Genomic DNA, 25,428 nt, shown 5'->3' with positions numbered 1-25,428 from the left:
TGGCTTTGATACAGATGATGCTTATATTTAACTCAACCATTTCTCTCCCCACCTTTGCCCTTCCTAATAAAAGGGAGCAGAATGTTTAAAGAGGCTTTCACAGGTGGGTATAATAGGTAAATGACTAAAAATTGGAACTGTAAGTTTGGGGTTGGTTGGGGAGGGAGGTTGGTTTTGGTTTGGTTTTTTTAATGCATCTAATATGAAACAGTATCAAGTCTGGCAAAAAAAATTCCATTTGTAAGCTTTATCTATATAAATACTTACGCATTTAAGAGGAAATGTATCTAGCGTTAGTTGAACACCAGTCTGAAGAATGGAGAAGCTGGGTAGGGTTTTCTCCTTTATTTCCTGCACTTTGATATTGGATACATAGGAGTACCTCATTCATCTTACATTGACATTTCATATGTATTTTTTCAATTCATGAACTCAGAACATTTAATTTTTTAAAAAACCCAGTAATTTTCTGATGGGAAACTTAAAAACTAAATGGCTTTCTAACATTAAAGGAATTCCCAAACTGTTCCTCTTTTCCTTACAGTGAAGCCAGTTTTGGAAGTAGTTTTCAAATATACGGGAGGGGTAAGCTACAAAACTATTTCTTATGAGTAACTGTCCAGTAAGACAGATCTGTTATGCTTTTCTGGTGGAAATGCAAGAACATATTCCCTTTTTAAAAACAGTTTAGGAGTCTTCCGTTTGTAGTTCCGAAAGAACAGTCATTGTCCCTTATATTTCCTTATTGGAAGTTGGGCTTGAGACCTAAAGTTAAGTGAACTCAAGTCAGTAGCTGAAGTGTGAGGGGCTTTCCTCCAGGAGGTGTCTGCACACCCAAGGAGGAAAACCTTGGCAGAAGCAATGAAAATGTTCCCAAAAGGCAAACACACCATCAGTGCTTTCCTCTAGCACGGTAAGTTCTTTGTACCGATGTAAACTCTTCAATAGGTTTCTTAACGCCTGCTGCTATGCATGCATATATAACCTTGTTAATTTTAGCAGTATGCTACCTAAGTAGACCATGAGATACAAAAGAGACTTTTATCCTGTATTTTATTTTACGTTCAGTATAGTCTATGTGTAGAATAAAAATACAATGCAAGTTTTTACATAAATGATGCCTACTTAGGTTTATCTAAACTTCCATGGAACTGCAGCAAAACTATTGTCCTGCAACTGACTTGGCAGCTGCAGTCAGTCTGAAGGGCAGGTACATTTGGAGCGCATGTGTGTGCATATAAAGAGGATAGTAATGTGCATGGAAGTTAATTTGTTTATCAGTGCCTCAAAAGAACTCTACTACTTGTTAAAAAAAAAATTTCCCTCCTTTTCTTCTTTGGGGTGAATAAACGAATGCGTTCACATTAGAATATGAGCTAATAAATCTTCAAAGTAGGTTTGTATAATTTGTTAAAGGTACTTTTGCCAGCCAGCCAAAAGAATTACTCTAAACTTTAGTTCTGTACTGGGAAAGAACAGAAAAAGCCACAGCTCCAGCAAATGTTAGACGAGAAATTAAGAAAAAAAAAAGCAGAGAAGCAGATCTTTAAGATTCCGTTTTTTGGCATCAGAACTCAAAAAAAAAATCATTGTTGGTTTGTAGTTTCTTTGAGTACAAGTGGTAGGTCTGTCAGGTCAATGATTTTGTGAGTATCTAGCTTAGTTATGAAAACACTATATAGTAAGTGCTAGCAACTTAGGTACTTGCCAAGTAACCCATGATGAGGTTTTGTGGCTTGATTGGGTCTAAAGGAAGGTGAAGCCTACAACATTACAAAAATGCTTTTGTAGTATTTGTTATGCAAGAAACAATAGAAACCATTGCTATCTACAAAATGCAGGGAATGAAATGGAGGATAAGGCTACCAAACGTGTGCTAATGTATGCAGAGCTGTGTATAGTGCTGCTCAGGATTGTTCCTCTTCTGTCTACTCCGCTACAAACCGAGGGAATTTACTATTTTTTTTCTAGTTTATAAAACCCTGTATTACTTGAGTAATGTATGGCTATCAGAAATATTTTTGTATTTTTCAATGTAGTTTAAGCAATTAGAACCTTAGAAGCGAATACGACATTGCCCAGTACGAACGATCACATTGAGGAAGATACAGGAGTACTGCCACAGACGTGGGACGCTACACCTAACCCTACCTGCCAATACTCGTCCTATAGTGGCTTATGCAATCACGCACGCTTTCCAACAGCCCCTGTGCCCACGCATGGAGTAGTGGTATTCTTGTGCACACAGACATCCTCGTTTTTCCAGAATGAATTAGTTCTCAGTCAGTTCAGTCTGGTCAGAAGTGCACAGTCGATCTCATTGAATTGCTTGGGTATATGTGCTGGAGGCATCGTGTTTCCAAATGCCCATTGTCAGTGACGCAACCTCCACAGAAAACTCCCATTTGTTGTCTCAGCTGGAAATGTAATTCTTTGGGGGGGAGAGTATGGGGAAAGTTACATTTTATGCTCCCCCTCTCTCCCCCCAGAAAACAGGTCAGCTTATACTGCATTCATGCGGATGTCTCCAAAAGGGATTTCTGTAGCTGTTTCTGGAGTAATGCTTTTCAGAATACGCTGTTGGAAAGAAAGTGATATTAGAAATGGATTCATTTTAGAGATAATATATAACATGACAGCCATTTGGAAAGAGATTTCTAATAAAAATATGACTCTGAGTTATACCTCTTGAACTGCATAAGGACGTTTCAGGCTTCAGTTAGCTCTATGAAGATGTAAGGTGCTATAGAAGTACACGGTGTTACTTTTTAGTTAATTATTTGTAACATCTAATTTGAATCAAAGTTTGACAGTTGTCATATTAGTGTTTTAGGACTTTGCAGTTTACTTGGATACCCTGAGCCAACTGAAAATATTCTTTCTGAACTGGTATTTACATGAACTTAAATCACAAAAATGTCCTCACAGGCTGCCACAGATTTATGGCAGAGAAGTCTTACGGAGTGTGGGAGAGAAAAATAAACTTGTTCTTACAGACATGCCCAAGGGAACCAACTTTCCTGCCTCATTCACGTGATACTCTGTCTTATGTGGTTTCTAGGGAAAGCCTCCAGTTCACCACAGCTTAAAATAAAAATACTTGATTTAAGATTTTATATGAATATGTCACTGGCCTCAGTAAGACCTGGAGAGATTTGTGAATCACTCAGAATGGGCAGAAGGCAATTAGCTATCAGTGGGCTAGGAACAGAAGGGCAATGATCCTCAAGTCCCAGGGCATCAGACCCTAGAAAAATCTACACCTAATACTTCTAAGAATCAACTCCTTTCTAGCAGTCAAATAGAAGCAACAGAGCATCGTGGATACCTCCTTAAGTGTTCCTGGAGTGATGATCAACCGATAAACCATGTAGATTGGAATGCAGATGATAGAAGAGGTTCCTATGCAGTAACCCACTACTGTGGTCCAGTAGGGATAATTATAATCAAAAAGCCGTAGCTCAGGAGGATTGGACAGAAAGCTGCAAGTGACGAACTGAAAAAGAAAAGAGGAAAGCCTGAATACATGTATTTTGATGGCACATGCCTACCTTAGGGAACTCTCTGTCCCAGCATAGCACGGAACTAAAAAAAAAAGAGTAGGACTCAAGAAGGTTTAAACATGTCAACAGTGAAAAAATCCTCAATGACATTCATATGGATTTAAAAAACAAAAACAAAAAAACAACCAAAAAAAACCCCAAACCACTTTTGGATATCCAGACTTCCCTTTAGGAAGTTTAAAACAGCTCAGGAGCTTTGGAGTGTTGCCCAACCAGTAACTAACTGAAAGGAATGAGGTAAAAATGCTCATATGGATTGCTTAGTCCATAAATACACATGGTGGCATTTCTTACATTTAAAGGATGAAAAGATGTTAGATGGACAAAATCAGATTGATTGGTTCCAGTCTGCAGAATTTCACCCAGTTACCCTTGTACTTGATTCCAGCTAAAGCATCCCTTCCAGAAAATCATCTTAATTTTAGGCCACCAGAAATGGGCAGCATACGGTTTCCCTTAGCTACTTCTCCCATATTTAGTCATGATCCGTGTCAGTTCTGCTTGGTCTGAATTTAACTCACAGCCGCTCTGTTGGTTTTTTATGCTGTTCTTTATTGGGTTGTAGACCCTTTTTAATACTCTTTCAAATACTGTTAAAGTGCTTACCTGTGGTACTCCCGTCAGCTTTCCGTTTTCTCTGGGATAACATACAGATCCCATTTTTTTCACTATTACTTGTTTTCTACAAGTTTTTTCTTTCCTGTGACAGTTTTCCATAGCATTTTGGTTCTTCAGTAGCTTTTACAAATGTTAATACTAGTTTGGGTATAGCATTCTGGCATCAGCTCGATGAATGCTGTTACATCATTTTCCTGTGCATATCCTTCATGACTGAAAAATTTCTTGTGAAACAAGAGATATTTTTGGTTGAATACTACAGGACTAATATTTGTGACTATCCTTGGAAGGATCTCTGACTCTGTTTTTTCCAGAGTATCATCAGAAGGTCGGGATTACCAGCAAAATTTCCATACAGAAAAAAACGTACTACCTCCTCAGCTTTCCTTAGTCTAGTTTAGTTTCCACAGAGACTACAAATAGCTCTGCCTAGTAACTGCATCACCAGAGCTGTATTCCTCTCTGTTTGTTTTACTCTTTTAGGATCACAAGTAGGACAGTGGTATAGAAATTATTTGTGGTGTCACACTTATTTATAGCTTTTTTTCCCCCTTTCTTTTCTAGGGGTAACGAAATCTGTTAATTGTGCATTGATCATTACAAGTGTTTTGAATTCACTCTGTAGGTCTTAAATCTACATTCGGTGCTTCATAAACTCCACCTTGACCTGCTCTGCTCCCACTAAGGCTGGTAACAATAAAAGATAGCGTGAATTAATTTCGGATCAAGAAATGAACACTTTGTGTTAAAATGTTATGAATAATACTGCCAAGTCAAACACAGGGACAGTACTTCCATTTCTGAATTACAGATTTATAAAGGCTGCAATTAACTGCTGTAAATTTTAAGTGGAATATTCTAAAGGTGTCAGTCAGCGGTGGCTGAGGCAGTATATTTACTTATCTTGTTTCTCCTCCCCAGACAGTATGTTTCATCATCTTTTATTGCTTCATTTTGCTGAGATAAATATAAAACAACAAAACAAAGTAACTTTGTTCAGCAGAGAGGAGGGGAGCTACTCAGAACCCAGTCTTACTTATCTAGTTCATCTACAAACATCTTTAAAATAGTGATTTAGTAACAAGACGTTGCAGCATTGTATTGGATTTTTCATTAATTGAGCCTTTTTGGTTTGACAAGAATTTTTACTAAAGAACTTCACAAGAAAATTCTGTAATTAACCTTTTAGAAGTCTAAGTAGCTGCATTGTTCAATGGTGCTTTTCTTGTGCTGGAAAGAAAAAGCTATAAAGAACTCACCAGAAGGAAGATGGGACTAATTGCTGCCCAGCAAATTCGCCAGTACCAGCCTGGGGTAAAGCCTAGCATTTCTTTCACATCGTTGCAAAACTGGGTGATGCCTGTGGAGACAAGTGGGAGGGGAGCGGTGACAGCAGGTACAAGTTTTTCATAAGTAGATGCACGGCATTTTGTATGCACAGCAAATTCAGAATCCATCGTGAACGACTTTTGTTTGTATAACTTAATTATATTAAATCCGTAATTATTCTGAATTATAGCTCTTGTTACTTTTAGATGTCACTGTACTTCTGTCAGAGAATAATTAATAATTCTCACAGATTTGGTCATTGGTGAGTTTGTAAAAAGACTTCGTAAACTTTTTTCCAGAGACATCAGCGATCTTGTCTGCAGAAACAGAAGAAACGCTATGCCGCAGAAGCTCGGCAGTTCGGGTTAGTGTTGTTTGTCAGTGTGGCAGTAAACATACCATAGAACCAGGCCACAGCAACTGCTTCCAGAAACACGACTGTTAGGACGGCCGGACCAGTGGCATATTCTTCAAACAGCTTTACCACATACGCGCCTCCCTAGAAAGGAGATCATATCATCAGTGAACCAAAGATCCAGTGACAGAAATCCTGTAATACTGTTGTTTATTTTTGCCTTCATCTGGACCAGAGCATTCACAGATGGGTAATTCGGTCAGTTCTGTCGCTTTGCAGCAGTTCCTGCCAGTGGAATCCGTGAGCATGCTGCTGACCTGCTCTATGGTGCCATGCAAAAAAGCTAAAACTGCATCTGCTGGCAGTTCTAGCTGGATTTTAATGAACAAATGAGAGTTGGTGGGGTTTGATGTGATGGCTTTTTGCCTGCCTTCTGTGATGGCATCTTCTTTCTTCAACCTGAGTCACAGTTACTGAGCGGGAAGCAAATAGGGAGTTACTTTGCTTTCTTTCCATTTGGGATCTAGAATCCGATGGAGGAGGAGAGCATTGTGTCTTGGAGAAGAACTAAGGCTCCTTTTACAGCAAGTGCTTTAAATGAGAAGGAAATTGCACATAGATGAGCAAGTGGAGTGAAACATGAAAGGAAAGCCAAGTGTTTTTTCCTTGTCCCTTATGATCATTACACTCATTGTTCAAAATGTTGTGAAAATAAAATCCCCCGAGCCCCACAGGGACTATTTGGTGTGACTGATCATGATTTCTGGCCTGGGTTGATGAGGCAGGTCCAGGAAATTCAGTGCTAGAAATCTCTGGAGAACAGCAACAGTTAATTACAGCATCTTCCGCCAGATAATTTTTTGATCGTTCTTTTTTTAATTCAAAATACATTTCACACACTGCAAAAACGAAAATAACAATTCATATTATTTTTAAACACGGAGCTTTTGAGAACAAGAAGTAAACCACATACAAAATGTGGAAGGTTGTCTGCTTACTGATTCAGCAGCTGGAGCAGCAGCCGCATCATTTATGATGTGTAGCACATCAGAGTTCTGCTGAATTGCAATAGGATCGTTTTGCAACACATTTCCTAGTGAGAGATGCTGTTCACATTGATTCCAAATACAGATTTCTAAAGAAAACAGGCTGAAGATTTAATCTGATTTCTTTAAACTCTCTTCAAAAAATACTCCCCTCTCCAAGATGTCATTTGCAGGAAACTGCCAGTAAGGAAAGCTGAGGAATGGGTAAAATACTTACAAATGTCAGGGTTGCTAATGACCCCAAAAAGCAAATGATGGTCAGACCAAGGACAAATAATTCCCTGCGTTTGCTCCAGACATGCGGGAATTCATCCAGTACTCCAGTAATCACTCCCTCTAGTCCTGCAAACTGAAAAGCATGGAAAAATCACTGGAAAATAGAGGGCAGTTTTACCTGCTGTAAAGTATGTTTCGATGCTTAAAGGAGCTTTAAAGTACTGAACACTGGGGCTTTATTCTGCCTGTAGAGTTGATGTGACTGTTGGCTGGACCAGCTTTCTTCAGAACTTTTAAACTTTTTAAGATGGGGATTTAGTCTTCCCCTATCTGGAGGACGCACCTATCATCCAGAGGATGTGCTGGATTACAAGTGATAGGATGCCAGTAAGTGGTAGGTGGCTCATTAGAAAAAAGATTGGCTGAGTTCAGCCTTCCTGGAAGGAGCTGATTCTCAATCTGCAAGAACAGGCTCACATTGCAAGATTTTAGAACATCTCCTTTTCACAGTGCTGTTGAGAAGGCCGCCTCCCATTCCCACCTTTTAAATCCAGTTAGTGTGAAAAAATTCCAAAATTGCTTTGCAAGTTTACAAGTACAAGGGAGAAGGAGCCCAGAAGGCTGCATTCAACCAGGTGTTCATGAATCGAATGCTTTGGGGCTGTTTCTAGGTCTGTAACTAATTGTCACAGTATGACACTGACAAATAATTTAATTTTATTTAGGCCTATTTAGGTCAAACTCGGAGTAATATTTGCTGTCTTACAGAAGGCATGTGGAGATGCCAATCCCGCTTTAAACCCTTTTGTGACGGTGCAATATTTGCAATTCTGTTTCTTTGGATGTCTGTGGGGGTAAGGCCATACACCAAATACCCGAGAGGTCCGCTGTCTCACTGCCTACTCACCGTGCTGTCTAATCCCAGTGTGAGTAACATCAGGAAAAAGATGATGGCAAAGAAAGTGGAAGCAGGCATGTTTGCGATGGCCTCAGCATACGTAATGAAGAGAAGGCTGGGTCCTGACATTAGAACAGAGAATCAGGGATAATTGTTAGCACAGTCTGGCTGCGGGGAGGACAGGCTGTTTCACGGTACTGTGTGGTCTTCCAGGGGAAAACTTCACCCCCCCAGGCTATTTTGCAGCGTGCAGTTACCACCATGTCTGTGAAGCTGCATGCACTATGACTTCTATATGCTGTCTTTATGGAATACTTTTTTAGCTGTACTGTATAACACTGCCCTTATCATAAATAAGTCAATATTCTGAATTACATACTAAATATTTTTGCCTGATTTGGGCTATTCTCAATCTAGAGATAATATACAAATATACTCTATCTTGGACGCAGTTTGAGAGATGTGTGTACAAAAAGTTAGCCTACCAGTATCTTTGGCAACCTCTGATACATCTTCATTCCTCATCTCAGCCATGTATCCCAGCACAGTGAAAATGACAAATCCAGACACAAAACTGGTCATGCAGTTCACGGTACTGGTAACCAGTGCATCTCTGCAACAGAAGACCTAACTTGTATCAGGGAATCGGCATCCGCTAGAAAGGATGGCTTGCTACCAGATGGAGTGAGTTACTGATCTCGGTAGACCCCTATAAAAACTAGGGTAATACAATGAAAAGAACAAGCAGTAGATTTGAAAGAAAGAAGAAAAAAAAAAAAAAGCCCACAACTACTTTTTCTTCTTCATCTTCAAACAGATGCTATAACATTAGTCTGACACTGGATTGAATGCTGGATGTATACTGGTGTTCTTTAAAAAAAAAGTAATTACTATAGGAATAGTAAAGATTTTTATTTTACAAGTTATAAATAGAATTTTTTAAGATAAAAAGGAAACAACTATAAATTGCCTTTCGGCTCAAGACTCTAAAGTCATTTCCTAAGTGACTGCTGAGATGAAACGATTACAATGTGACTGTTTGGCAGGGGTTTAGTCCATTTTGTTGGGGCAGGTCTCTACGTCTTAGACTCCTTGCTGCAACTGGTAGGGATTTTCTCTCTTTAGGGTAGGCACAACAGAGAAGAAACGTTTTAGATTGCAGGTTCTTTCAGTAAGGACTGTTCTGTTACACTTCTGTCTGCTTTGTATGTACACAGGTCTGACAACTCAGTGCCTTTCACCAGCACTGTGTTTCTTTTTCGTAAATACCCACAGTTACATTTTTTTAACTCAATTTTACTTATAGAATAAGGTAGAACTCACTGGTAGCAGTTGTTATGGAATTTGTTGTAGCTGGCATAAGCCAATAGGACCCCAAAACCTGGACCAAGGGAGAAAAAAATCTGTGCTGCTGCATCCACCCAAACCTGAAAAATATTGAAGATCAGGAAAAAAAAATACATGAAACAGGCTGAATGAGTGTGGCATATTCAGAGTATCACTTAGGTCTACAAAACTGTGTTTCACTAGTCTGCCTATACCCCAGTCCTGGGAACAAACATTTTGTTAAGAGACCATGTTGAAATATCAATACTTATTGTAGATCTGTGAGAGCTGTAAATATCCACTGTAATTTCAGTTCCTATGCAGTGCTTATTGTATCTCTTACACTGTTGTAAGTACTCACTGGCAGTTTCACTTCTGACAGCATCTTGGATTAATTCACAGTGATTTGCCTATAATCAGTTTAACACAAGCTTTGCAACATTTAGAGAACTTTCTATCCATTATTTTGCAGTGGGCTTGGCCGATCTTCCTCCGAACTGTGTGCTGTGGAATAATCCTATGGTTGGCTCTGTGTCCTCCAAGTTAAGTAGTAGATGATCCCTGCCCAGATTTTTCCTAGATTTATGGAAATACATTTGATGGTGTGGATGCAGTTCTAGTCCTTACGACTCCATTCAGCTTTGTTGTAGCCATGACAGATGCAAGTGTGATGATCTTGTTATGAAAAGCCTGTTGTACTTGAAAAGTGGCCACAGCCTTAACGAGTAGTGTTCCCAAAGTACAATATCAATTCTCTTTCTGAAGGTGAAAGTCCTCATTCATTTATCCTCTTTTGATTGAAACATGGAGTTCATTACAACTCATTTCTAATATTCTCTTCCATCGTGTGAGGCCATCCTGTATCATCCAGAGACAGAGCTCTGTCATCGTCCAGCACACAGATTGCAATCTGCTGTCCTCACTTCAGATACATCCAATACAATATCAATGCCCTTTATTGCTTTTTCAGAAGATGTGGTCCCTTATTGGAGATGCTGCTTTATCAGAGACTGGTGTCTTTTCATTTCCTCTTCATTTAAAACTCTCCGTATCAGCTGGGCAGCAGCAGACTCGCAAACATTAGAATTTTTAATCTTTGTATTTGTAGTATTTATTGCTTTGGGGTTTTTCCATCACCCTCCTCACTAGACACTTTCATAGGCAGTCAAGTAAGTGCAGCCTTGAGCCTGATGGACTGCTTGTCATCCCCAGAGTTCAAAGCTGAATCAGACACTGGAATGCCTGGGGTTTGTTGGCTAGCTCAGTCCTGTCCTCATTCCCCCTTTCTTGTCAAACCTTGGTGGTATATGGCCTAACTGATTTATTCATTCTCCACATGCACTTGCGTGCGTTACCAAGTTCACATTTTAGTTGGTGGCTCCAGAGAGACTCCTTGGGCTTATCTGCCAAAGCTGGTCACAGGACGGAGATCTGAAGTTTCAACTCCAGTGACCTGCACTATTTAAATAGGGCAACTGTGGACAACTTTGGGTTGTGGAAGAGCCTGCCCAAGTGGGTAATGATCCCCTCACAGCCAAAAAACCTGCACCTAGACCAGTTGTTAGGGCATAGTGAATTTACTTTGCTCAGTGTGACTGCCATAGGTAAAGGATCTTATTGCAGTGTAGCAGCAATCATAGCTTCTCGCTCAAAGTCAGGCTGTTAGCATTTTCCTGGCGAAAAATTGTGTGGTCGCTTGTTTTGTTTCTTATCATACCACTGATTCTATTCAGCCACTGTATGGGAACTCTACTATTAGTTCAAGCTAAATTGATGTAAGTGAGGACTCTAATCTTTAAAAAAATCTTTATCATTATGGAAAGAATAGCATGGCTGTTTAAACAAGAGCGCGAAATCAGGCTTTTAAGTCCATGCTAAAACATCTGTTTAATCATGCTCTTATGCCGAAAATAGACATTGAAGTATATACATGCTGATATACATGCTGATAGACTAAAAGCAAATCTCTACCCTTTTATAATGTTTTTTACCTCAGTGGCCAGGAGTTTCTGCCAGTCAGGCTTCAAGTAGTAGAGGACGCCTCTCCAAGCCCCAGGCAAAGTTGCACCTCTCACTAGCAGGATAAAGAGTATGATGTAAGGGAATGTGGCAGTCACCCATACCACCTGTGAGGGAAAACAGTAAAATAGCATTTGCCATGGGTAGAAAGGTAACAGATGATAATAAGGAGTTATTATAGCTCTTAGCATTTATAGTATCTTCATTTGAACTTCTCAGGAAGTCTGTAAACAGGCAGTTTGCACATCTATACCCACGCCGTCTCTTGGCAGGGTTGTTCTTGTCCAGAGAACAGTGGCGTAACTTACTGTTGTTCTATATTGCCTGGATAATGGTAGCAGTCACTCTCCAGTAAGTGCTTCCCAAATATGTGAGCCTGTAATCCCTGTCCTGAAGCCAATCTGAGATAATTCTCCATCAAGTTCATTGGCTCATTTAGAACTGCTGCTAGACTATACTGTACCAAGTTGATTTGTCTTGCTTTTGCATTCACCTTGCCAGATGTTTTGACCCCTTTCCAGATGCTGAAGTATACAATGGTGAAGATTAACAATAAACAGAGGGTCAATTGCCAGCTAATGCCCCCCAGGTCATCCAGCCCATTGGACTTGTGCACCTGTAGAACCTGGCGGCTGAAAGAGGAAAAAAAACCACAGTATAAATATTTTTCTTTTTTTTAACAAATGCTTCTGTTATGTATGCTTCGAACAGCCCCATACTGTGGTCTGAGCATTGCAAGTGGTCCTGAGACCTCGATAAGTAGCCTTCAGAGTCATTTTTTTTAATTAAAATTTTTATATTAATGGTACACCAGTGATGATAAATGATAAGTGATGACAGCTGACAATGGTTGGGAACCTCTGATCCAAAATATACAGTACCCTCCCATAGCTCCCAAGCTTACATACGCCTACGAGTATTTAGTTATTTGAATAGTTCAGGAAACGATACCATTAATAAAGAGCCCTGCCGCCCCCCAAAGAAAAGCTTGCTACATGTTCCACCATTCTCTCTGATATTACTGTCCTCACTTACATGCACTTACGTATAAAATTCTTCTGCGGGCGAGATGGAGTGCAGGGACCAGCTGACATTGTCCTTGCTGAAGTAGTTCGTGCAGTTGCCTGTGTTCCAAGGATTTGTGCAGCTTGTCCATGGCAACTGCGCCGTGAAGGAGGATACGAGGTAGTAAAAGGCCCAAGCCATAATGGTGTTGTAGTAGGAGGCTACGTAAAGATCTATTATACAGATGGCAAAGCCAATTCCTAGTAAGGCAGGAAATAATTACACAAAGTGAGTAAGTTTTAGGCAAAAAAAAAAAAGAAGGAATTGGGTATCACATCACCTGCAATTAGTAGCTGTCTCTGTCAGCTCTGCAGGAAGCACACATACTCTCTCAAGTGCTTACAACACTGGAATTTCTTGTGGCTTCGGAAACACTCAGGCTCCGATTCCACAAAAGCACCATTAATCAAGACAGAACATGCTTACATTGGTTTTTTTCATCTGTTCCTAAATTCCTGGAATTTAGAAATAGGCACCTTGCACTCTCCGTAAATAAAAAAGACAAGGCCAGAGCTATAACACTGGGAGCAAGAGCAAAGGAGCAGACAGAGCTGGTTCTTCTGCTCTAAAGGACTGTGCGGTAGGACAGCAACTGACAGACTAGGCTGAGGATGGGGAATCATGTCTTTGTGATATCTTTGTAATAGAAATAATAGATCTTTATTCTTTCCTGGTTTTAATGTTGCCTTGGATTTACTTACTTTATTAGTTACATTTTTTGTTTATTTTTTTATATTTTCAGGCTTGGGTCAGAGAAAGTGGACTGGCCTCTAATCAATTTGAGAGTTGCATGTCATACGCGTATATGAGAGTACACACACACCTCTGCAGGTGTACATAAAGTTTTATGAAAGCTTTCTTTGTAAAGCCAAAACCTTGTGTAGAACAAGACTGGCTTTGTTTTATGAGATTTTCAGATTATTTTTCAGAAATTGCACCTTAACAGGAAAATCTTCCAGTTATTCAGAAAGTTCCTAGTCATTTTCCATTTCCCTTCTTTACCTTTGAATATAGGACATATTTTTCTCCAAATTGAAATACACCCATTCCTGTGGTACTGTCCCAGTGCTAGTTCCATATAGAAGAGAGGAATCCCTCCAAAGATGGCCATGATTGTGTAAGGAATGAGGAATGCTCCTGCAAGAAAGAAAGCAGATGATTATAATCCTTCATAGGACTTCTCTTCCAGCAGTACTGGCACTCCAGAAAAAATGGTTCCTTTTATCCCACAGGGAAAATGCCTATCCCCTCCCTAGCCAGTGTCCCACACTGAATTACCGTGGGCTTTCTCTAAGAGCTCAGTAGTGTGAATAAGAAGCAATGCTCAGGCCAAACATCTCACATCGCTGTTACAAGTATACATAGGATTCACCAAGACTGTACTGCCTGCAATGGATACAGTTGTGAGATGAGGTACAGATAAAATAATGAATTTCTTCATTAAAATACCTTGGTTACATCAGGGAGACAAAAGTCCTTTCCAAGATCTCCTTGATCAGGTTTGTATTTTGGCTGCAATGTCAGTGAGTCTAAGACCTAGCATCCCTGATGAGTGTTTTGACATGTTGGTTTATCTGGTTTTAAATACTCCTTGGGAGAGGGATTGAACCTTTTCTCCTGGGTGACAGTTCTGCACCTAACTGGCTCTCAGCTTCCAGTTGTACTGACTTTTTTAGATCTTGCTAAATAGTTTTTCTTCCATCTTACTGTGTCTAGTTTTCCTGTCCCAGTATTTACACTTTCCAGTCTGCTTGCAAAGTAAGTAATTTCCCCTTAGGCGTTTGTTATAAATGGTACTAAAATAAGTCACTGGACTCATCCATTTGTAAGCAAGGAAGCTCAGCATTAAAGATCAGCATACAGAACTAGTCACTGACCTCCTCCATTTTGATAGCATATATAAGGAAATCTCCACACATTTCCCAGATCCACTGCATATCCAATGACAGAAAGTAGAAAGTCAATTTTTTTACTCCAGGTCTCTCTGTCTTCCAGCTCCATCAGCTGCTGCTGGCCTTCTGCTCCGCACGTGGTAGAAGTGGTTGTGGTGGTGGTGGTGGTGGCTGCTGGGGCAGTGCACTGGGCATCTTCCACCTCTCCCCTTCCATTGCAGGGAACAGAGCTCTGAACCCCTGAATAACCATTTGAGATCTGAGCTGCCCCCCCTTTATCTCCCTGGCTGGGATGGACTTTATTGCCATCCTCCACTAGTCGTAGGGCAGACTTAGGGTTCCTGACCAGAAGTCCATTCTCTTTACAATCTTCTCCTTCGTTACAGTCTGAGACATCTTTCTTGGAAGTCAGTGGCTCAGTCTCATTGCTTGTTGCCTTTTTTTCCATTTTTTTCCAAGGTTTGATTTGTTCTGATCACTTGCAGATGAACAGCAGCAGAGAGTCCCCTTGTGGCTTGTCTTCCCAGCGTATTCCCAGGACTTTTAGAATTCCTCTTCCGTATTTAAATCCATCAGACTGAAGGCACAAACACCATCTAAGAAAGGAAAAATAGTTAAAAATCCATTAGAGGGCTTACTGGTGCTGGTAGCTTTCAAGTTACAACTGACAGATTCTGTGATTAAATACTCGTGGAAGTAATTAACCGCCACAGCATGCAACGTGAATCATGTCGCAGATAATCCATTCAGGACTTTGTACAGAGAAAGGAAGGAAGCAATCACCCTCTTCTACAGAAGTTGCTGTACCTGGCTTATAACCTCTCAGCAGATTTGCTGGACTTTCTGCATTGTTGGACAACTCACAGGCAGTCACAGTCCTGCTGTCTTCAGGTACCATGTTCTCCCTCTGAATACTGGTTTCACACCTACGGAGGTTGTGGGACTCCCAGTTTGCAAAAATGAGGGCAGAGTTTAGTGCGGCTTGTATTTTCATTTTCATAAGATCATCCTGTGATTCTACTGCCAATTTCTAGATTCACCCAGTATGAAGGGAAAAGAATTAAACAGGTACGAGATAACAACGAATACACAAATTACATTTCACAACCACCTTTCTTCAGAAATCCCACAGTGTCCGCTATGTTTAGCAGCAGGCGTAGAAGGCTTAAACCAAAGTTTAGAAAAGTATTTAAATCTCAGTCATTTTGCATCAACTAATTTTTGAGGCTCCATCAACACTAATAACAAGGAACAAAAAAATCAAGACATTTCAATTTGATTCTTTTGACTAGGAACTAACATGTGGGTCTAAAGGACAAAGCTTGTCCCCAGTTTTATTTCACTCCTTGGGGAAATGAAGGCATCTTTCATCCTGTTTGGATCTGCTAACACTGGGTTCCAGCCCGGCAAAGGGCAGTGGGCGCTACTCCTGTTCTACTGTCCACTGCCAGCTGAACAACAGGCACTGGGAGAATCCCTGGCTTCACCTGCCCTCTTCACACCAGCTAGAAGCATGATCCAGGGGAAATAAACCATCCCGAAATAAAGAAAAAGTATAAACCAATTAACTTATCCTTCAGAACAAAAAGAACAGAAAAATAATTGTGATTCAATGGGTCATGTTTTGTTTTCTGCTCATTTGTTCAGGGAATGTAAACGCCCAACTGCCTTTACTCAACAAAATGTTGAAACCGGAGCTGATCCTCTGTGCTGCAAATTCCCTGGGGCAGTAACCTTGCTTTATAGCTAGCAAAGTGTTACACAATCTACACGATGCCACCACAGATAAAATTATTATAATTACATCTAATTTTTCCTTTTCAAAGCATTTTACCACAGTAAATATCATTGTCACATCCCAGCAGAAGAATAAGCTTTATTTCACTTCTAACTGTTGGAAAAACTAAAGCAGAGAGGGGATGTTATTTGCTCGTTACTAGAATTTGCTCATTGCCAGAGCAATTAAAACTCATTTTTCCCAGCTTTCAGCCTCACGTGAAGACTGTTACACCTCTTCCTAAACATTTACCAGTGCAAGCAGAAAAAGAAGGAAAGTTATTGAGCTGCAGAGCCAACAGGAGGATGTTCTCAAGATAAAAGTCTCTTGAAGGTCTTGTTTATAACTTTCAGAAATCTCTAGTTCTTCACACTTACATTCTGTCTTTACCCAGATAACGTTCTTTTCATCACATAGCAAGCAGTGCATCGTTAATGCTGAATTCTCACAAGAGCAGTACTTTGCTACCATTAGTTAATCATCCACAAAGACCAAAACATCTTCAGAGTTCCAGAGAAAAATACTATGATGAAGAACAGGAGTTTCTGTTTTACCTGCAACACTATAAAAACTGAGTGGTTTTGGAGTCTGAAACCTTCCAAATGTCCCAAAAGAGCTTGTATAAATACAAACAGTCCTACCACCACTGGTGGCAACCTAAAAATCCTAGGAAAGGCCACAGCCAATCCTTTCCTCGTATGGAGAATGTTAAATATAAGGTAGGAATATGGCAAAGTAACCTGAGCCCTTCTGGACTTTACACCTCTTACTCAAATATGGGAAAGCAGTAAAGGATGTTGATTTAACTGCATTATCTCACAAGACTGAATTGTCCACACCTGAGACTTAAAACTCTTGCTGTATTTGTAAACCACTTTATTTCCCCACAGAGATACTTTTGGTGCTTTCTTTACTGAGGAGAGGTCTTTGAATCTATTGCTGATTGCCTGGATCTGCGACAATCCAGACAGCTGTCTTATCCAGGTCTAAGCTCCTTCTGGTCTTCTGCAGACCACAGGAAAGAAATATCACAGTATTTGAAATATCTTTGTAGAATTTTCAGTAGTTTCAGCCCCAAATATGCAAAATGATGTGTGAACTTTGAGGGGCTTCAGCTGGAATTTGAACTGTTCCTTTCTGAAAGAGAATTACAGCTCATCAGCTACCCTGGGAAATCTCTGGAGTGACAGAGTGCAGCTATGCAGGGGTGTTCACAGCGGCGTAGCTGGCACATGAAACAGAACAGTTACAGAATCAGAAGATTTCATTATGCTGTAAAAAACTGTGGGAGAGTGTACTTTTCCCCCCTCTTGTTACAATTCAAGGAAAAAAAAATATCTAAAGGAATTGTAACTGCTACAAACAGCGTAAACAGCTGCAGAACTAGAGCTCCTGGGCTTGAGGAGTAGGCTGGGGCCACTGGGGAGGATACCCAGGGGAAAATCAGGCCAACAGAGAAGGATTTTGCCCACCTCAGCCTCCCCTTCGTCTCTGTGCGCTGATCTGTCGGTGGGGACACGTGCTAGAATGACAGGAGTGAATGATTTAAGAAATGGCAGTTTATTACCTATTTCCAATCTGAGCTGTTGCAAAGGTTGCTCTTACATAACTACACATTGGCTTCTTATCACCAACAGAATTAGCTACGGAAGAAAAAGAAAAAAAAAAAAAAGCAAGATAGCTGTGCTTTCATTTTGGTTTGATCTGTGTTCTGTGGACGTCACTTTGCTCCTTTGAGAGGCCCTGAGCTCTGCGCCTTTTCTCTTTGAAGAGAGATTATTCTAAAGGGCAGTTTTTATTGCTGTAATGCTGCGGTGTCCAGGAGCACGTGGAAGGTGCCTTGCTGCCAGCCCTGTAAACCACGCTCCTCCTTGAGCGGGGAGCGACCCTCAGCCCTGCTCCGGAGAAGCACCCTATAACAAGCAGTGCATCCTCCGCAGCCATCCCCTGCTTTGCTTGTTTGCTGAAAACACCAGGGTGGGTAATTGAAGACATGTGTTTCTACGAGCTTGGCTGAAGCCACCAACGCAGTTCACATAAGCCAAATATTAATTAAATTATAATTTTTGATTACTCCCACACAGAGCTCAACTTGAACCAGCACTGTAGATGTAAAAGCCCTGCACGTCCCTTGATGCACAAACCCAACTCCTTTGCCTCTATTAAAGCAACCCTCAAGGAGCATCCCTGTCCTGGGGTCAGGTTCCTTCCCAAGCAGGGAGCTGCACAACTCATGTTCCCATCATTTCTCGAGGCATGCAGTGACCTCTCGTGGCAGCATGGAAATCCTTTTCCTTCAATCCTCTGCCATGTAGTAAGCCAGCACTTTAAAACAAAATTATTTTCCTGTTCTTTCTATTTTTTCAAGGAGAAAAATTGTCTTTTAAAGTTTCTGGAAGATTAAAACAATTAGGTTGAGGTACAGCAAATACCAGATGCTTCAAGGGAGGCAAATCTCAATGCCTCGAGTCACCTGGAGAATACTTCATTTGAGGTGGGGCAGCACTGACCTCCTGAATTCCGCAGCACACGGCTTGTTCAGCCTCCCTGTGCATGACTACAGAAGTCATTACTCGTCTCCAAATGATCAAACACATTTTAACTCGCACGGTAACAAAATTTGTGTATTTGCATATATTTCACTTCATACAAATTACGTTCTTTTTTCATGTGCTAATTTTACAAACCAACGCTGGCTGGAGTACCAGCCGCTCACTGGGTTACAGCTGCATTCTGGTAGCAAAACTCACGATACCCCTATCACTCCCACGGCTACCCCTTCTGCCTTACTTCTGCCCATTTACTGGTGCTGCAAAGAATGAAAGTATTTTGCACTCTAAAACAAAAGTTAGCCTACGGTCTTGGCAAACAGAACCAAATGATACGATAATTTCTGTTAACTGTACCTAAATCTCATTTTTATCACAAAGTATTTAAGATTGTTAAAATTATGTAGCTGCTTCACTGCATGTTACACCTTGCAATAAAGACACAGTTCACACAGGCAGTTGCATGTAAATGGGAAGAGGCCAAGGAAGTTACTTTTCTCTAGAAAATCAGGAATTTCATATGACAAGGTAGAAATCGCGTATCCCAGACAGGAAAGGGCGGTGGTGTTTATCTATAGGTACTGTTCTCACCTCTGAGCCACAATATCAACCACGAGCCTCCCACAGCCACGTACCTGGGTGTTTCCAGGTATCAGACTCTGATAAATACAGCAGTAAACATTGCTGATCCTCACCCGCATCTCCTCACACAGTCCTGGTCTGTCTTTTTGCACAGGAGGGGAGGTATGTGACCTGGATGACAGTGGGAACCCTGTAAAGGTTAGTCCTTTTGGCAGGCTTTTGTGGGCTGGTGCGTCCCTGGCTCGCTGCATGCGTGGAGTGAAGGAGTGTAGAGGCTTCATATTTTCCCTCTGATTTTGCACAGGCCAGAAGTAACCCTTTAATCAAAGTTATTAGGGGGTAACTCAGATGCTCCAATACTGTGAGGAGTTGTTAGAAAATAAAAATTTCAGCCAACTGAATCTTGAAACTCGATTGCCCTAGGATTATTAAGAATTTTACCTGCTGTTTGTCATACACGGGTCATATTTAGAGTTAAATGCGCAAATAACTAAAAAAATTAATGCTTAATGTTTTGCTTTTGCCTGTGTTCAGATATACGGATCTCTTTAAAAAATGAGTACCTAGAATATCCTTTCCTTACTAGGAAGAATAGCTTGTTTGCATTAGGCGAGCTGATAGCACGTGTAACAGATCCCATTTCAGATTTCAAAACCTGTTATTCATAAATATGTAGTAAGAAGATACAGAGTCCCAGCTTTGGCTGGGCTGCTGGTACCCACAGAATCAGAAGTATTAGGTGCAATACCTATAAGCTGATACCTAGAAGCACCCCTCAACAACTGAAAATGGATTTCTTCAGGGTTTTTTTTTTAGCTATGCTTCTCTAGTCTAGTATAAGAGAATCAAAACTGACTTTTGATATAGAGCAACCAAAACCCACTGAAATTAATGTGTCCAGTGAAATATTCCCGTGCATAGCAGGGCTGATCCCAGTGCCAGTGATTTTGAATGCAACTGGATTGGGTACTGCTGCACGTCACTGTAATATTGGAGTATTTCAAAAGAAACCTGCAGCATGTAGATGACAAAATGGATCCTGTGTATGAATATCTGCAGTTCTCCAAGGGCTGGCTCATATTCTTACCAAACCAGAGTAGAACTGTACTCAACAAGTGGTCCCACCGAGACAATGGCCCTGCTGGGGAAATAAAGGCTGCTTACAAAAGTAAGCGTGGCACAAGCAGTGAGCTCTCGCCCGTTAACTCCTGTACTCCCAGATAAGGCTAAACATAGGTAAGATGTGAAAATAACGCTTCTGAAAGCAATAGTGCTGGGGAAATGCGAACCTGCACTGTGAGTTCTATGGCATAATCTTGCCCGTGTTTCAGTCCGAAATGAAAAAGCCAGCAGGAAAGAGAGACTTTACATTTTAAAATTTGCTGAGAAGACAGACGCTGTATTGTAGTGGAAATGCTGCCAAATTGATGACAGTCATCTGAAGAACAGAGTGGGGGAGAAAATGCATTTTATGGCTCCCCCGGGGCCCTTATTCTTCCTCAAATTATTTATATAAACTTGAAGGAAGAGTCATAACACAGCAAATATCACCAAATAAATAGAGCACTCTTCCTTAATATAACTCTGCACAGGCAAATTCATGGGCAGGGTGTTTCAAATAAAAGACCTGTTTGCAGGCTGAAGTCAAAGCCTGGCTGCACACATACCCACACGCATGTATTTACGTTTGTAATTTTTTTACCTAAAGAAAGAAAAGAAACAGTCACCATTGTTTCCAGATGATGTTTCTTTGAAGGGGACTTATTAATGGCTATCTCCAAATTACAGCCCCTTTATTCAGGCTCCAAGATCTACTGGAGTTCTTTATGAAACACTTATCCCCTAGACAGGCTTCATTACGTTGTATAAGTTCTATAAGATACAGATTGCCAGAGCAACAGAGCTGCAAATACACAGTTTTGGAAAAGAGTTAAAACATTAGCATCGGAAAGGACACCAGGAGCCGGAATGAACATTTCTGTAGGCTCTTAATACTGCTCCTAATGAAAACTCAGCCGTTTATATTTCCATGGGGGAAAGCAGGAAAGAGCTTAAATACACTGCACAATTCTCTGTGTGGGAATAACTTTGGGGTTTTCATTAAATTCCAGTTTGGGGGCAGTTTTTCTTAATTTGTATAACCATTTGAAATTCATCACACCCTGTCCAATTAGAAAATGGACCCACAACAGTCATTTGCTCTATGCCAAGTTTACAGAGTACTCTCCAAGAAAATTATGGTCGATTCACTCATCAAAAGCACCAGAAGATGAAGCCTAAGTGTATGAGCCCTTCCCTGGTAAAATGCCTGACAGCTAACAACCCACATTAAAAAAAATTCCACATTTCCAAGAATCCACATCCATTAAATGCACAATCCTCTTCTCCCCAGGCTTTCTGAACACATCAAAACATGTTTTCCATGACTATTTATATATTCAGTTGTAGTGTGTTCCTCACGTAAACTTCCACGTTCCTTAGCAAACTAACCCAGCAAGCCAGTTGGCTTCAGCAGTAAACGTGATTGACTATGAATATATATACCACACACTCTTCAGATTTATTACTTATAATAAATCTGCCCCATTGAGTTAGATAGTTTATTGTGCTGGGACAGTTTACCTTTTAAAATGCAACTTAATATGGTTAATAAATCGCACTTTACCCTTTTAAAATAAATAACAGTTTGCATTGATTTTTTTTTCTGCTTCAGATTCTGCTTCTTTTTTTTTATTTGTCCTTCTAGTTTAATGCTTTTTTGTAAATTTTAAATAAACTTTACATTCGTACTGCAATTATGTGGACTGCCAAAACTCTAATTTCAGATTGTCATAACTTGTTCTGTTACAGGCATTTGACTCCCAGCATTCATAACTGCTGGACAATTGCCTGAACAAGACGGAGTAGAGCATGTAACATCAGAAAAGCAAGAAAAAGCACGAAAAGCTAAAAAAAAAATCAAAGCAAACTTTCACCATCTTTTTTTCCCCATAAAGCTTTTAGCCGTATATTTTCCCAGTGTTTTAGAAATTACTCTAAGACCTTAAAAGTTAATTTAAAATGAAGCAAAATACAGGACAGACTGTCCTTAGTATTTCGGCTTTTATAACCAAAGCTGAAAGAGGCAACAAGGAGTGGAAGTCAATGAACCCCCAGTATCTGCTCGCTGCAGAAGGCAGGCTCTGAAGACAGCCAGCTGGGAGCCTGTCTGAATTTCATAAAGTACCTTAGATAGCAGTGTGTTAAAAACAAAATTATAAAGTACCTGTCTTCCAGATGGGTGTGAAGCGCTTTCCTTGGAGTTATCCAAGCTCGAGTAACCTTCACCCACATTTACTTCAGAGTCTCGGGAACTCAGCCTGTGGGCAACTCAGCATCTTGGTGAGGTTTTTGTACACCAATCCCCCTCACATGGTCTGATTTCCAGATAATCTGCTGCCAAAGAGCTCTTTAAGAATTTTTGCGTCACTTTAGTCAAATAAACTTTATGTTTCACCAGGGCTGCAGCTCCGTTTTCCTCCTAGAGGTGGGTGGCTACATTTGTCTGTTCTGATCAGTTCAAAAGAGCAGGATCCAGTGAAGGCAGAGTGAGGAGGAGGGAAGCTCTTCTGGTAAGGGACAGTTGTGCTGGCCCTTAGTACAGCTATAAATAACAGGATGAGGATGAGGATGATAATGATGATGGAGACAACAAAGAGGACGGAAGTTTGGATGAAGTCAGTAAATTGCAAGTTTGCAGGTGGGTCTGTAGATTACAGAAAGATAGGAAGGATCAGGGTATTATCACAGTAAAAGGGCTTGGAAGGAATAATTTCTCGTGCTGAACATTTACGTTATTTTAATAAAGAAGGGTTAGCTTTGTTTTAAAGCATTAAGCACAAATTCTTTAAAAGCGTTTTGCCGCTTCAGTGAGCTCTACAAGGAATTTGTTTTCTTTCTACCCCTCAAAATATCCCACTCAGCCTCTGACACAAGCTTTCTCTCCAGCTTTTTTCTTCACTCCCAGACTTTGCCATTTGTTTATAAAAAGTCATAAATCACAGGTCGATGAAATAGTGCCACCGTTCAGGTGGTGGATTTGAAAAAGAAAAAAGCAGAATGGGGACAAATAAGAGCAGCTAATTTTTAGAGCAACAGCAGTTTTGCTGTAAATGGTTGGCAGTTTTCAGAGGCTTGATCCATACAGCTGAAAAGAAAACAAACTCAGAAAACTGAAAAGCATAGGGATATAATTAGCGCTTTCCTTTTTCTGTCTTCTGGTCCCTTGATGATAGCAGCCATCAGTCAGCAGCGTGCCATTCGCACCATCTCAAGGATAGCCCAGGTACTGCAATGGCAAACATTAGGGAGACGTAGTAAAATAACTGTTGTTTTCCCATTGATTCTTGTGGGCAGTATATTAAAATGTTTTGTCAAATTAAGTTTGTTGCCTTCAGCTGCGTTAGAGAGTCGTTGCTCTCTTAGCGAAAATAACAACCTCTAACTCATCTTCTCCCTGCCGTGCTGAATTCCCCTCCTGCGCTCCTTTCCAAAACAAACAGTTCTGGTCACGTTAATCTCCGCTTAGCCATGGACAGGAAAAGAACCCCACAACTTTGTGCCCTTGTGTATTATAATCATTCACAGCCTTCCCCGTTTTGTCCCGTTCTGAAGGGTTTGCAAGGACGGGCACCGTCGTTCCTCGCTCCCTAAACCTTTAGGAAGGTTGAAGTACAACGCTTTAATGCGTAGGTGTCCACCAGTGGGTTAGACCCCGCGCTTCGGACAGCAGGCTTGCCCTTTCCTGGGAGGTGGGAGGATGGGTGGTAGGAGGCATCCGTGCCTTCCCTGCCGTACAGGGTCCCACCTCACCACTGCTGGGAGAGAGGAACAGGTTTTCCAAGCTCACTTTTTCTACCCCCTTACAAGAATAAAGTTCTTCGTACTTTGGGTCCCTCTGCTCTGTACATAATTATGTTGGTTTTTTTAAAAAAGTCTTAGGGGCATCTGAGTTTTTTCTCTATCTTAGTCTCTGCTTAGAGGAGGTTCTTGTAACCTGCTCTGAAACACCATTGCGTACCATTCGTCTTGGTCAACACTTGCAGTCCAGTTACTTTCATTTCCTCACATCAGTGGCACCCAAGGTCAGTATTTAGCTATTTTTGTAGGGCATACAAAGCTGTAATGTGAAAACCAGTATATTAAGAACACAAACCCACCTTCCATGACTCATCCTGGCCTTTTTTTTCAGTTGATTTTTTTTTTTGGTCATTAATGTCTTCTGCAGCAGCATGGGATTTTTTTTTAATTTCTGGCCAAAGTGTCTGGAACCTTTGGGGCATAATATAAATAATAACAGACTTGAGATTTCAGGCAGACCCCTCAACTTCATGACATTTATTTACCCCGTATGTGAAAAACTTGTGGGTCCTGTAGAGTTAGTCCCAGAATTTAATGAAATCTTCTGTGCATTGGTGGGCAAAAAGCATGAAAAAACAAAAGGAAGAAAACGGGCTTTCCGCAAGATAGAACTTCCACAGCCCACTGCAGATAAAGCAGCTGTAGATTCCAGTTACCAATGCCAGCACCAGAACGGGACACATCAATCAAATTACCTAATAACAATAGTACCAGCTGTACTAAGAAGAGATTTAATAATAATTCTGCAAGCATGCCTCTGATTCACTGCCATTAAGAGGATAGGAACAATCTTCCGAATAACACAAACTAAACAAATTCTAAAATGTTTATTTGTTCCCATCTTTGCTCAGTTAGGAATCAGATTACATTTAGAAGTTATTAAGATTGGCTTTGGGATAGAAGAAATTCTGATTATCCTTCCCGGCTATTTTCTAAGCTGGGATATCCATCTGGGACTTAGCTGTGTTTTGGAGCGGTTTTGCTATTTCCACTAGAACTGTTCTGAGAGCACATTGGAGTGGAGGAATCTGAGAACCTACAAACTGCCGCTACACGTAACCTCCCCTCCTGCCTCTTCCTTTTCTTAGTTACCAGCAGTTGTTATTTTCTGACTATCAACCGAAGCTGAGATAGTCATATAGATAGAAATATCTGTCAATATTTCCCACCTGCCAGAAGAGCTGTCTGTGAACTATCACATGGAAACTACACAGTTTTGTTGACAAACTGGAAAAGGAAACTGTTAGTTGGCTGGTTCCTTGACAATCCAAAAGCCTTCTTAAGGACTTGCAAA

The 25,428-nt window shown here is 40.7% G+C and overlaps 1 protein-coding gene across 2 annotated transcripts; it reads right to left on the bottom strand.

The window, feature by feature from the left end:
- Positions 1-1,297: 1,297 nt before the first annotated feature.
- Positions 1,298-25,428, bottom strand: SLC6A4 (solute carrier family 6 member 4). 2 transcript variants are annotated; one of them, XM_035889571.1, is made up of 15 exons: positions 25,304-25,428; positions 22,501-22,980; positions 14,313-14,923; positions 13,438-13,572; positions 12,416-12,635; positions 11,864-12,002; positions 11,343-11,477; positions 9,349-9,452; positions 8,511-8,638; positions 8,035-8,147; positions 7,129-7,260; positions 5,910-6,009; positions 5,441-5,541; positions 3,329-3,496; positions 1,298-2,577 (listed from the first exon to the last, which is right to left on the bottom strand). In XM_035889571.1, the coding sequence occupies exons 3-15, from the start codon at positions 14,773-14,775 to the stop codon at positions 2,503-2,505; spliced, it is 2,013 nt and encodes a 670-aa protein (XP_035745464.1). In that variant the 5' UTR covers positions 14,776-14,923; positions 22,501-22,980; positions 25,304-25,428; the 3' UTR covers positions 1,298-2,502. The 2 variants fall into 2 exon arrangements, with proteins under 2 accessions (XP_035745464.1, XP_009632275.1); XM_009633980.2 differs by lacking the exons at positions 22,501-22,980; positions 25,304-25,428 and adding an exon at positions 15,135-15,265.

Source organism: Egretta garzetta, unplaced genomic scaffold, assembly GCF_000687185.1.
Source record: "Egretta garzetta isolate BGI_Z169 unplaced genomic scaffold, ASM68718v1 scaffold112, whole genome shotgun sequence".
NCBI lineage: Eukaryota > Metazoa > Chordata > Aves > Pelecaniformes > Ardeidae > Egretta > Egretta garzetta.
Note: the sequence above shows the minus strand (reverse complement) of the source record. Positions and strands in the feature narration are given on the sequence as shown.